This window comes from Puma concolor, chromosome B2, assembly GCF_028749965.1.
Source record: "Puma concolor isolate L17-30 chromosome B2, mPumCon1.1.hap2, whole genome shotgun sequence".
NCBI classification, from domain to species: Eukaryota; Metazoa; Chordata; class Mammalia; order Carnivora; family Felidae; genus Puma; species Puma concolor.
In genome coordinates this window covers 123,818,589-123,829,577 of record NC_141671.1, presented here as the reverse complement: position 1 = coordinate 123,829,577, position 10,989 = coordinate 123,818,589, and the positions used below count along the sequence as shown (strand labels likewise).

Sequence of the window (10,989 nt, the reverse complement as noted above, 5' to 3'; positions counted from 1 at the left end):
GTCAAATTAGCAGGGGCACCTCGGTGGCTCAGTCAGTTAAGTGTCCGACTTTGGCTCAGGTCATGATCTTGCGGTTTGCGGGCTCTGTGCTGATAGCTCAGAGCCTGGAGCCTGCTTCGGATTTTGTGTCTCCCCTTCCCTCTGCTCCGCTTATGCTCTGTCTCTCTCTGTCTCTCAGTAATAAATAAACGTTAAAAAAATTTTTTTTTAGAAATGTCAAATAAGTACATCTTTAGACCATAACAAGTGACCAGCAAGGATGTGGAGAAAATACAACTGCCCAGATGGCGGGAACATAAAATGTTACCACCACTTAGGAAAATAGTGGCAGTTCCTTAAAAAGCTAGAGAGAACCTGTCATATCATCCAGCCATTCCACTCCTAGGTATTTATTAATCTAGGAGAAATCAAAGTTTATGTCCATCCAAAGAGTTGTGCATGGATAATCATAGCAGCCCTATCTCTAGTAGCCAGAATTGAAAATGACCCAAATAGCTATCAATTGGTGAACAGAAAAACAAATTGTGGTATATCCATACAATGGAATCCCCCTCTGCAATAAAAAGGAATGAACTATTGATTAAAGCATCTATACGGATGAATCTCAAAGTTATTATGCTGAGGGAATGAAGACCTATAAAAAAGAATACGTATTATATTATTTCCTTATATAACATTTTAGAAAATACAAACTAATCTATCATGATAGAAAGGAGGTCACTTGCTGCCTGGGGCTAGGGTGAGGAGGCAGAGGGTCAGGGGAGAGAGAAAGTACTTGAGGAAACTTTTGTGAATCTAAGTATGTTCATTATCTTGTTTGGGTTAATGGGTTCACTGGTAAATACATATGCCAAAACATGTCAAATTGTATACTTTAAACATATGTAGTTTATTTTTGTCAAGGATTTTTCAATAAAGGTGTTAAACTTTTCAGTAATATATTAATGCTATTTTCATTTATAACTTTCTTCTTAATTTTTTAAAATGTGTATTTATTTTTGAGACAGACAGAGAGGGGCAGGGTGGGGGCAGAGAACATGAGCAGGGGAGGAGCAGAGAAAGAGGGAGAGAGAATCCCAAGCAGGCTCCATGCTGCCAGTGCAGAGCCCTGATGCAGAGTAGAACTCATCCACCTAAGCTGCAATCAAGAGTAGGACACTTAACTGTCAGAGCCACCCAGCCGCCCCAAGAGGCTTTAAAAAAATTATTTTATTTGAGTATAGTTGACACAGTGTTACATTAATTTCAGGTTTACAACACAACGACTCAACTTCTCTATACATTATGTTGTGCTCCCAACAGAGCGTAGCTACCATTTGTCACCCTACAACACTATTAGAGTATCACTGACTGTAGTCCCCATACTGTCTGTGCCTTTAATTCTGGTGACTTTTTCATTCTCTCACTGGAAGCCTGTGTGTCCCACTCCCTTTCACCCATTTGCCCATCCTCCCTTCTTCCCCTCTGGCAACTCTCAGTTTGTTCTCTGTATTTACACATCTGATTCTGCTTTTTGTTTGTTTATTCATTTGTCCCCTCCCTATACCAGGAAGAGAAAGAATCCTTATCGTCAGAGACTGGAAATTGATGCTGAAATGGATCTGTACGAATTTACTGAAATAACCCTTGTCTTCCACTTGTTTTGCATCCCTTTGCCCCTACCCTACATTTCCTAGTTTCTTCCCCACAATTTACTACCCATAGCCCATACCCTTTTTTCTTAAAAATTCTTGACAAGTTGATTGTTTTTTTGTTTAAAAGGTATCGAAACTTCCTGCTCTGGTCACTTAAGATATTCACTCTCTCGTGAAGGCTCCCATGCATGTGTAAGAATTTAAAATGTGTATGCTTTTCTCCTATTAATTTGTCTTATGCCAGCGTAAGTGAGACCCAAGGGTGGTAGAGAAATTTTCCTCCCTTACAGAACTTATTATTGAACACCTACTGTTTTTACATCCATCACTTCATTTACTTTTCACAAAACAGAAGACATATCTTTTTATACCCATTTTACAGATGAATAAATTAAGCCCAAAGAAGTTAATGGAAAGTGGCAGAACTGGCCCTGAAATCCAGGTTTAACTGATTCCAAAATTATGGTACTTTCCATCAAACCACAATACAAGAATCACAGGTAAAGAGTTTGGGGAGGGGGCACGTGGGTGGCTCAGTCGGTTAAGTGTCCAACTTTGGTTCAGGTCATGATCTCACAGTTTGTGAGTTCAAGCCCCACATCCGGCTCTCTGCTGACAGCTCTGAGCCTGGAGCCTGCTTCAGATTCTGTGTCTCCCTCTGTCTCTGCTCCTCCCCTGCTCGTGCTCTGTCTCTCTCTGTCAAAAATAAATACACATTAAAAAAAAAAAAAACAGTTCTGGGGGCAGAGAATAAAATCCCTAACTCTTTCTGAGGAAGTCACTGACGGCTTTGCTATTGAAGAAACCCTATTACTTGAGAGGTAGTCAAGGCTCTCAAGTATTTAGAATGTTAAAAGAGTGCATTATTGATGAACCAAAGGCAAATTATATACTATTCCTTAGGCAGAAGTAATGTTTTCTTCCTCATTGCTTCTGTAGTGCAATTTATAACTCATCTATTTCATATCTCAGTGAGTTACACTGAAGCTTGTAATTGACAATTACAGTGGACTAGAAGCTGCCATTTGTATTTTAATAATGCCTAATATTTTAAAGCACCTACGGAGATCTGTGTGAAATACTCTTAAAAAGATACTTTATTATTTACAACTCTGTGAGTTAGATACTATTAACTATCTCCATTTTAGAAGAAACAGACTGCAACATAAAAAATTATCTACAAGTGTAAAATAAAGAAAACCCTTAAGCCATATAAAATTAGCAACTATTTTTGTGTATAATTTCGTCTTGGAGCTACATTAAACATCAGTGATAGTTAAGAACAAACACTTGGCAGTTAGACACACTCAAATGCATGTGTAAATTATATTTCGAGCCACTTACAAATACGAATTGCACTGGTATTATTATCTTTTTATTATGTATAATAAAGTTGAGTAAGCTTTCAACTCATTTCTAGAATTTGATGTAAAGTAACAGCATTTCAAAAACACGGGTTAAAACAAATGTAGTTTGTTCAGTATGATGTTAGTTTTTTTACATGGCCTTACTTTGTGTTCTTGGAGATGAGGATACCTAAAGCCAATGTTATGTCTAAAAAGCTGTATTTAATACTCTTAGTATGCTACACATGATTACGTGTTCAATGAATGCTTACAGAATTCTTCATGATGCTGATTATAATCCTCTGCATCGCTAAGGGCAGACAGCTGTTTACTAGAGATATTAATGCAGGACGGAGCACATACGTGAAACAGTAAATAACACACGAAAATATGGTGACCTCTTGTATCCAGGTTCTCAACTTAACCATATATATTCATTTAAACAGTCCTTTTTTCTGCCTTCTGAATCTTGAACTAATTCTTAAACCAAACATGTACAAGTTTGGGAGTGTCTATCATGTCCCTACCTGGGCCTCAAAGATGAAAGCTACACAAGCTTCCTGCTCTTATTGGGCACACAGTCGGCTTCATTAGCAGAAACCAGTTTGGGAAATAACCTGGAACGCTGGCGTAGGTCACGAACTCGCGCTCCAAATTTTTGTTCCAAATCGACAAAAGGTAGGCGCTGGGATACCGCCCCCTGAAGCCCCTGTCAGTCAACCTGTCTGTGGGCGGGGCACGCCCAAGAGCTTTTTTTTTCGTGAGCATAACTGCGCATGCGCTCCGGGGAGGCGGGTGACCCTGAGAAGTTGCTGTCGCGCAGTGCGCGGCTTAAGACGTAGCGCGTGCGCAGGAGCTCAGCGCAGAGGCCTGCCGGAAGCTAAGATGGCGTGTGTGTGTTGTCCAGGCCGCAGTTGGCGCCTTATCAGTATCTAAGCCGTGTGTTTTGTGAGGGGCTGTGGCAAAGGCCCGTTCTCCCGCCATGGCCCGGCATCGGAATGTTCGAGGCTATAACTACGATGAAGGTATGTGGCAGGGTCTTGCCGGGACTTCATTGTCGCCGTTCCAGCTGGGATTCCAGCCCGTTGGCATACACTTTGATCTGTGAGTTTCTCGTTAGTGGTGCCAGGGTGGAATTCACAGCAGGCTCAGTTGGAGAAAATAACAGTTCATCTGAATGCCAGCGAGTGGCGTTGTTTTATGTCGTGATTTCTGCCCTCTGGGATTGGTTTTATTTTAGGGCAGGAGAGTGCTGCACGTCGTCCTATGGGGAGGACATTTGCGGAGGTTGGGATTCGGTGATATTTGTGCACGTCACCTCTCCCTCCCATTGTTTCCTCCCAGGTCGGGTACACAGTTGCCTCCTTCTAGGTGTTCTCTTCCGACCCCACTTTAAAAAATGCCCACGAAATGATGCTCGCTTGTAAAAGACGGATTGATTTCATGCTTACCTTCAATTGTTAGGCTGTAACTATTAGATATACATGGTGAATCTTCTGTGTTTGTTCATGCATACATTTTGTGTAGAACCTGGCTTGAGCTAACTGAACTTAGGTTGTATGAGTTTCAAGTTAAATTGGAAACTTAGGAGACGATAAAAAAGATATTAAAACGGCCTAATTAATAAGTGGATCAGATGATCTTGAGGTGTATACTCCGTTCTTGGTTGATAATGCTCAATATAAATGTTTTTTGGAATGGGAAAAAAAGCAACACTAGAAGCAAGGGGGCTCCAGAAAGTACTTACTGATTTTTAAAAATGAAATAAAAAATGTGCATGTGAATATTCTCTAGGAGTTTAAAAGGAGTTAGAATTAGTTTAGGATAAGTGCATCATCTCCTTGTAGTAGGATGTAGGCATCACCAAGCATCATACAAACTAAAATTATAAACAAATATGAAGGACTGCAAAAAAGGAGTTAAGACCTGTTGCTTTTTTTTTTTTTTAATTTTTTTTTTTTCAACGTTTATTTATTTTTGGGATAGAGAGAGACAGAGCATGAACGGGGGAGGGGCAGAGAGAGAGGGAGACACAGAAGCGGAAACAGGCTCCAGGCTCTGAGCCATCAGCCCAGAGCCTGACGCGGGGCTCGAACTCCCGGACCGTGAGATCGTGACCTGGCTGAAGTCGGACGCTTAACCGACTGCGCCACCCAGGCGCCCCCCTGTTGCTTTTTAAAGTGCTAATAGTCTAAGTGTGCTTAATATGTTAGTGGTTGTTATTGGCACTGTCAACAGATTATTCTAGAACATCAGTATGCCCTAACCATAGTGAAGGGTAGCTAACACCCTGTACTGCATTTGGAAATTCGCCTCGCCAGCCTGGCACATGTTAGGTTCCTGGTGTTCACTTCAGATTGGAGGTCGTTTTAAGTGTATGCAGTGGATTTATTGCATGTGGATCGCTGCTACCTGAGGGATGACTTTAGGCCCGAGAGATAGTTTTGCAGTTATGACAGGAAAAGTATGGATAGGCCTAATTGCAATGTACTCATTTCTTCAATAAGTATGCATAATCTCTTCAACCAACATTAATTGAGTGCCTATTCTTCATTAATTGGGTGCTTGGAGTACTGCTCCAAGCTTTGGGGAAAAATAGTAAGATGTTTGAGGGACTGTAGAGGGGGAAATACACAAGGAACCGATGATTCGAGTATGACATGCTACAAAAAGTACTCCCAAGATGCTGTGGGAGCTACTACTTAAGTGAGAACACCTTATTCCCGAGTGGGTTGGAGGAGTTTAAAGCAGGATTTCTGTGTGAAGGAAGGCTTCCTGGATGAGAGGTGCGGGTCCTGTGGGAGTGAGTGCTAAATATCTTTTCACCTGGGCAATCCCAGGTCAGGTTGGTTTTTTTGGTCTTGTTTCTTTGGAACAATTGATGATGTCATAAACAAGCTGTTCCTGTAGCATGGGAGGTTCCTCCCTATTTCCTGCTTATAAAAGTTCTACTCATTTTAAGGGTCCAGTTTATTCTTCTTTTTTTTTCCCTAATGTTTCCTTTGTATTATTTTCAAATAATAATTTGAAAATTCTCAAAAGTAATATAACTTTATTAGAGTATGTGCTTTAAAACCTATTGGTTCCTCAATTTAACTCTCACTTTGTTCTTCTCTGTTGTTTGGATAGTACCTTACATGACTGTCTTTAGCTAATGCTCAATTAGCTACTAATTTTTAATTTTTTTTAACGTTTATTCATTTTTTGAGAGACAGAGAGAGACAGAGCATGAGCGGGGGAAGGGCAGAGAAAGAGAGGGAGACACAGAATCCAAAGCAGGCTCCAGGCTCCGAGCTATCAGCACAGAGCCCGGTGCCAGGCCCGAACCCACGACCTGTGAGATCATGACCTGAGCCGAAGTCAGACACTCAACTGACTGAGCCACCCAGGCACCCCTCAGTTAGCTACTAATTTAAAAGTGCCAGGAGGGCATAGTCTATTCTTTATTGTTCTGTTTACTCTGTTGTTACATTTACTCCAGTAGCTGGTAAAATGCTTTATGTGCAGTAAATATTACAAAATTTTGTCAAGGAAAAGAACCGCTTTACAAAAATCCTAGGACAGAATTCTCTTCATCTTTATTTATTTATTGGGAAACAGAGTGCTGGCGGGGGAAGGGGGGAGGGAGGGGGAGAAAGAGAGAGAGAGAGAGAGAGAGAGAGAAAGGGAGAGAGAGAAAGGGAGAGAATGAATGAATCCTAAGCAGGTTCCACCCCCATCTCACAACTGTGAGATCTCTTGACCTGAAGTGAAATCAAAAATCAAGAGTCGCAGGCTCAACCGACTGAGCCACCCAGGTGCCTCTCTCTTCATCCTTTTATATTGTGGCACTGTTGGGGCGCCTGGGTGGCTTGGTCGGTTGAGCATCCGACTTTGGCTCAGGTCATGATTTTGAAGTCCATGGGTTCGAGCCCTCACCCCATGTCGGGCTCTGTGCTGACAGCTCAGAGCCTGGAGCCTGCTTCAGATTCTGTGTCTCTCTCTCTCTGCCCCTCCCCCACTCATTCTCTCTCTCTCTCTCTCTCTCTCTCTCTCTCTGTCTGTCTGTCAAAAATAAATAAACTTTATATTGTGGCACTGTTAGGGTCACTTTCAGTTGGAAAACTAACCTGGTAAAAAAGATTCTTGCCTTTAATGTCTAATTTTTTTTTTTTTTTGTAAATGACTCATTTATAAGTTGCTACCTTAGGATTGTGATCTAATAATTTATTCACTGGTACATATTTTTATCCAATAGTTGTATTTGTCTAATTTTTCTTTGCCATAAACATTTGGTTTCAGCATTTGAACATGCTGTTCCTGATACATAAATACCCTGAGAAACTAGGTACCTATCCTTTGGAGTTAGTTTCAATACTACTTTCCTGGGGATCTTTCTCTAGCCACCGCACTTCCAGTTCTGTTTTTGTTGTTCACGTGTGTGTTCCCAAATCAGTCTATATTTCTCATGTCTCAGACACTTGTCATATAATTTTTTAATTGCCTGTTTTTTGTGTTTGGTTCCTGTTAGAGTTTAGGTTCCTATAGATCTGGGAATGTTCCTGTCACTCACTGTTGCCCCTCAGATATCTTTATTAGTCCTTGGCATAGTCTATCATGTGAATAAATACCTTTATGTAAATATATTTATGTCTCTTGGAGGTTTTAGTTTTAAATTGTTTGATTCATTACTTTATAATAAAACAAGAATTGATTTAGTTCCAAACATGTGCTAGGTAGTTGGCTAAGACAAAGCCTTGCCCAGAAGGAGCTTATAGTCTCATGGAATGACATAGATGTATAGTGCTTTGAAGACAGACAGTTGGAGGAGTGTGCTAGAGAATAAAAGTGGTAGGGGGCTTGCTGCTCTCCTGGAATGGTCAGGGAAGGTAGTTGTCAGGGAAGATGTATGAAACAGGTGACATTTGAGCTGGAACCTTAACTAGGAAAAAGAAGCAGCTTTAGGAAATCTGGGCAAAGTGCATATTCTGGTGACTAGGAAAAGAAGTCCAATTAGCGTGAACAAAGCACAAGGGAGTTTAGGATAAGATGGTTTTTATAGAAATTAGCTTGACGTGAAGAAAATCTGTTCTCATGGTCTGATTGTATACCCTGTGCTAGTCGATTGTATGGGAAATAAATGCTTAGGTCATAGACAGCACTTGGTGAAAAAAAAAAAAAAAATGAATGGATGGCTTATTTCAGGTTTTAACACCAGAGAGACAATTCAAATTTGTGGCCTGTGGTGTTATCGTTTTTTGATTGCATAAAGTGAAAACTTGGAAAAATTTTAATGAAACCCAGTTAGCTTAAAAAAATGAAGAACTGTGTATATCTTTAAAAAAAATTTTTTTTTAATGTTTATTTCTGAGACACAGAGAGACAGAGCATGAGTAGGGGAGGGGCAGAGAGAGAGGGAGACAGAGAATCTGAAGCAGGCTCCAGGCTCTGAGCTGTCAGCACAGAGCCCGACGCGGGGCTCGAACTCACAAACCATGAGATCATGACCTGAGCTGAAGTTGGTCGCTCAACCAACTGAGCCACCCAGGCGCCCAGAACTGTGTATGTCTTTATGCATAAAGTCAGTAAGTACCTACTTTGTGGATAAAATTTTTAGAATTTTTTGGAAAAGCAGACATTCCAAGTTCCTGTAATTTTGAGGGATGGTTTAGTTTGGAGAAAGTTCTGATGCTTCCTTGTTAATAACTAAGAATACAAAAAGAACTTGTAAATAAATTTATCTTTTGTGTTTTTATTATAGATTTTGAAGATGATGATCTCTATGGCCAGTCTGTAGAGGATGATTATTGTATTTCGCCATCAACAGGTATTTGATTTCCATTATTTGGGGGTTTAAAAATGTTAAGTAAGTATCGTTGTCATTCTAGGACTAGAGTGTTCCATAAGGCTATGATATTATGTAATGTTTAAAAGATAATTGTATGTTAACTTTTAAAGGTGTATAAAATCATTTCTTTACCTAAGAAAATAATTTAAAGTATTGATTTCATCATTTAGCTTTCAACAACAATTTGAAGAAAACTTTGAAAAGTATGTTTTTTCCAAAATTCTTTGTAATATGCAGTTAATCTAAATTTTACTGAAATGGTAATTTAGTCAATAATGAAAACCTAAAACTTTTGAAAGCAGATAGCAATTAATTTTATATACTCAGGGATCTCTTGAATATTAGAAACATTGAGGTGTTACATATAGACTACGTTTCATATAGTACTTCAGTTTACTGTTATATAGTTTGTTAAATAAACCAAATATATGTAGTTCAGACTTCTGATGGAGCCAAAGAGTCATGTAGAGTTCATTTTTTGGTAGGACTGGGCATCAGTTTGTATCTCCTGCCTACCTGCTGAAAGAGTTCTTTGTCACTGTATAAAGAAAACATGAAACATTCATATATTCTTTTCAGCAAATACATAATGTTCGACCAGACCTTTTCTCATAATTTCCCTAATAATATATTTGTCTTCAAATTTCATTCTGTTCTATAAACAGTTAGTTAAAATGCCCTGCTAAATTTTACTATGCTGTGAAAGGGTAAAATTAAATACAGTTAGGTACAACATAAGTATAATTCACAGCACTCATTCTCTACAAGTTTAAGGGCTCTATATTAAGGGCTTAATATAATTAACATTCTATCAAAATCCACTTTATCTTTAATCCCATTTAGTCTCTGAAGCTGCCCTGTAGACCTGTACCTGCTTTAATCTCACTTTCAGTCTCTGATGACCAAATATGTCCCTTCTGACTTTTTAGAATCCCTCTTCCCTATAAAGCAGAGATACTCCACAACTTGTCTTAGCACCTCTCCTTATTGCTCTGAAATGCATCTAGCTCTTGATTTCTGCTTTCCTCATTTAGCCTTACTACTATCAGGGCCTTTCCAATCTTCCTCTAGTGTTACACACTTACCATTTAGGATCCTGTTAGGAGATAGAAATTGTACCAGTCATTTTGCCAGAGAGTATTTATTTATTTATTTATTTATAATGTTTGTTTATTTTTGAGAGAGAGAGAGAGCACAGGCAAGGGGAGGGGAGAGAGAGAGAGGGAGACACAGAATGCAAAGCAGGCTCCAGGCTCTGAGCTGTCAGCACAGAGCCCGACGTGGGGCTGGAACCCATGGACTTCGAGATCATGACCTGAGCTGAAGGCAGACACTTAACTGACTGAGCCACCCAGGCACCCCTGCCAGAGAGAATTTAATACAAAAAAATTGTTAGCTAGGTTTTAGAGAACAAAAAAATGCAAAAAGGGCGAGCAAAGTGTCAGGGAGGTGGTAACTTCAGGAAACATTTACAGTTCTGAGTTCCTGGAGGAGCACGTGGGCGAGGTCAGACCCAACCTTTTAGAAGCTCCTGGAGGTGCTTCTAGCTGGAACTTAGACCTGTGACAGGACGGTGCTGCTTTGCTTCTGAAGTTCAGAGGAGGGGCTGTGGAACGGAGACTCAGACCTCTGAGGAGGGGGACAGTGCATGGCTGGTACCGGTGCCTGCAAAAGGACCTTGTGAACCTGGGATTCAGCCTTTTCAACAGGGAGTTCTAGTCAGCAGGCTGGTCAGGGTGTCTGAGGGATGTGGGCAGGGGCACATTGAAGCTGGTTCTGGGAGTTTTGGGAAAACTGCTAACTGGTACTAACTGCTGTTACTGCAGCGTGCAGTGTTGCTGGGCAGATGGGGGATGGACAAGAAGCAGAAAGGAAAGGAGCACGTGTCTTCCTCTTCTGACCTTCCAGTCTCCCTCTAGCATCTCCCCATTGGCTGATCCTAAAAGGGAGCCAGCTGTCAAAGAAATGAACTTCCTAGAGACTGCAACCCCAGCATCACAAAGCAGAGTAAAGAAGACTGGGTTACAAGCTCAGAGATGGCTTAATCATCATGCCTTTAGAGCTCCTTTGCTGGGATTCAAGACCACATTTTGTAGGGATGAAGGATAAAAGAAATTTCATTTTTTTCAAGGTACCTCTGAGACACTTGCCATTTGCAGTGTTAAAAAAACTTCACGGGTTA

The 10,989-nt window shown here is 40.5% G+C and overlaps 1 protein-coding gene and 1 long non-coding RNA gene across 3 annotated transcripts in view; one reads left to right on the top strand and one right to left on the bottom strand.

Annotated features, from left to right (window-relative positions):
• Positions 1 to 1,189: 1,189 nt before the first annotated feature.
• Positions 1,190 to 3,671, bottom strand: LOC147581230 (uncharacterized). Its single transcript, XR_015250876.1, has 2 exons — positions 3,508 to 3,671; positions 1,190 to 2,330 (listed from the first exon to the last, which is right to left on the bottom strand). It is a non-coding gene; the product is annotated as an uncharacterized LOC147581230 (long non-coding RNA).
• A 101-nt stretch (positions 3,672 to 3,772) lies between these two features.
• HBS1L (HBS1 like translational GTPase) overlaps positions 3,773 to 10,989 on the top strand; it is an 87,562-nt gene continuing 80,345 nt past the window's right edge. Inside the window, exons 1-2 of one of the 2 annotated variants that reach the window (XM_025925135.2) lie at positions 3,773 to 4,005; positions 8,721 to 8,786. In XM_025925135.2, the coding sequence (XP_025780920.1) occupies positions 3,963 to 4,005; positions 8,721 to 8,786 (109 nt within the window). In that variant the 5' untranslated portion in view covers positions 3,773 to 3,962. The remainder of the gene's footprint in view (positions 4,006 to 8,720; positions 8,787 to 10,989) is intronic. The other variant, XM_086707923.1, reaches the window with a different exon arrangement.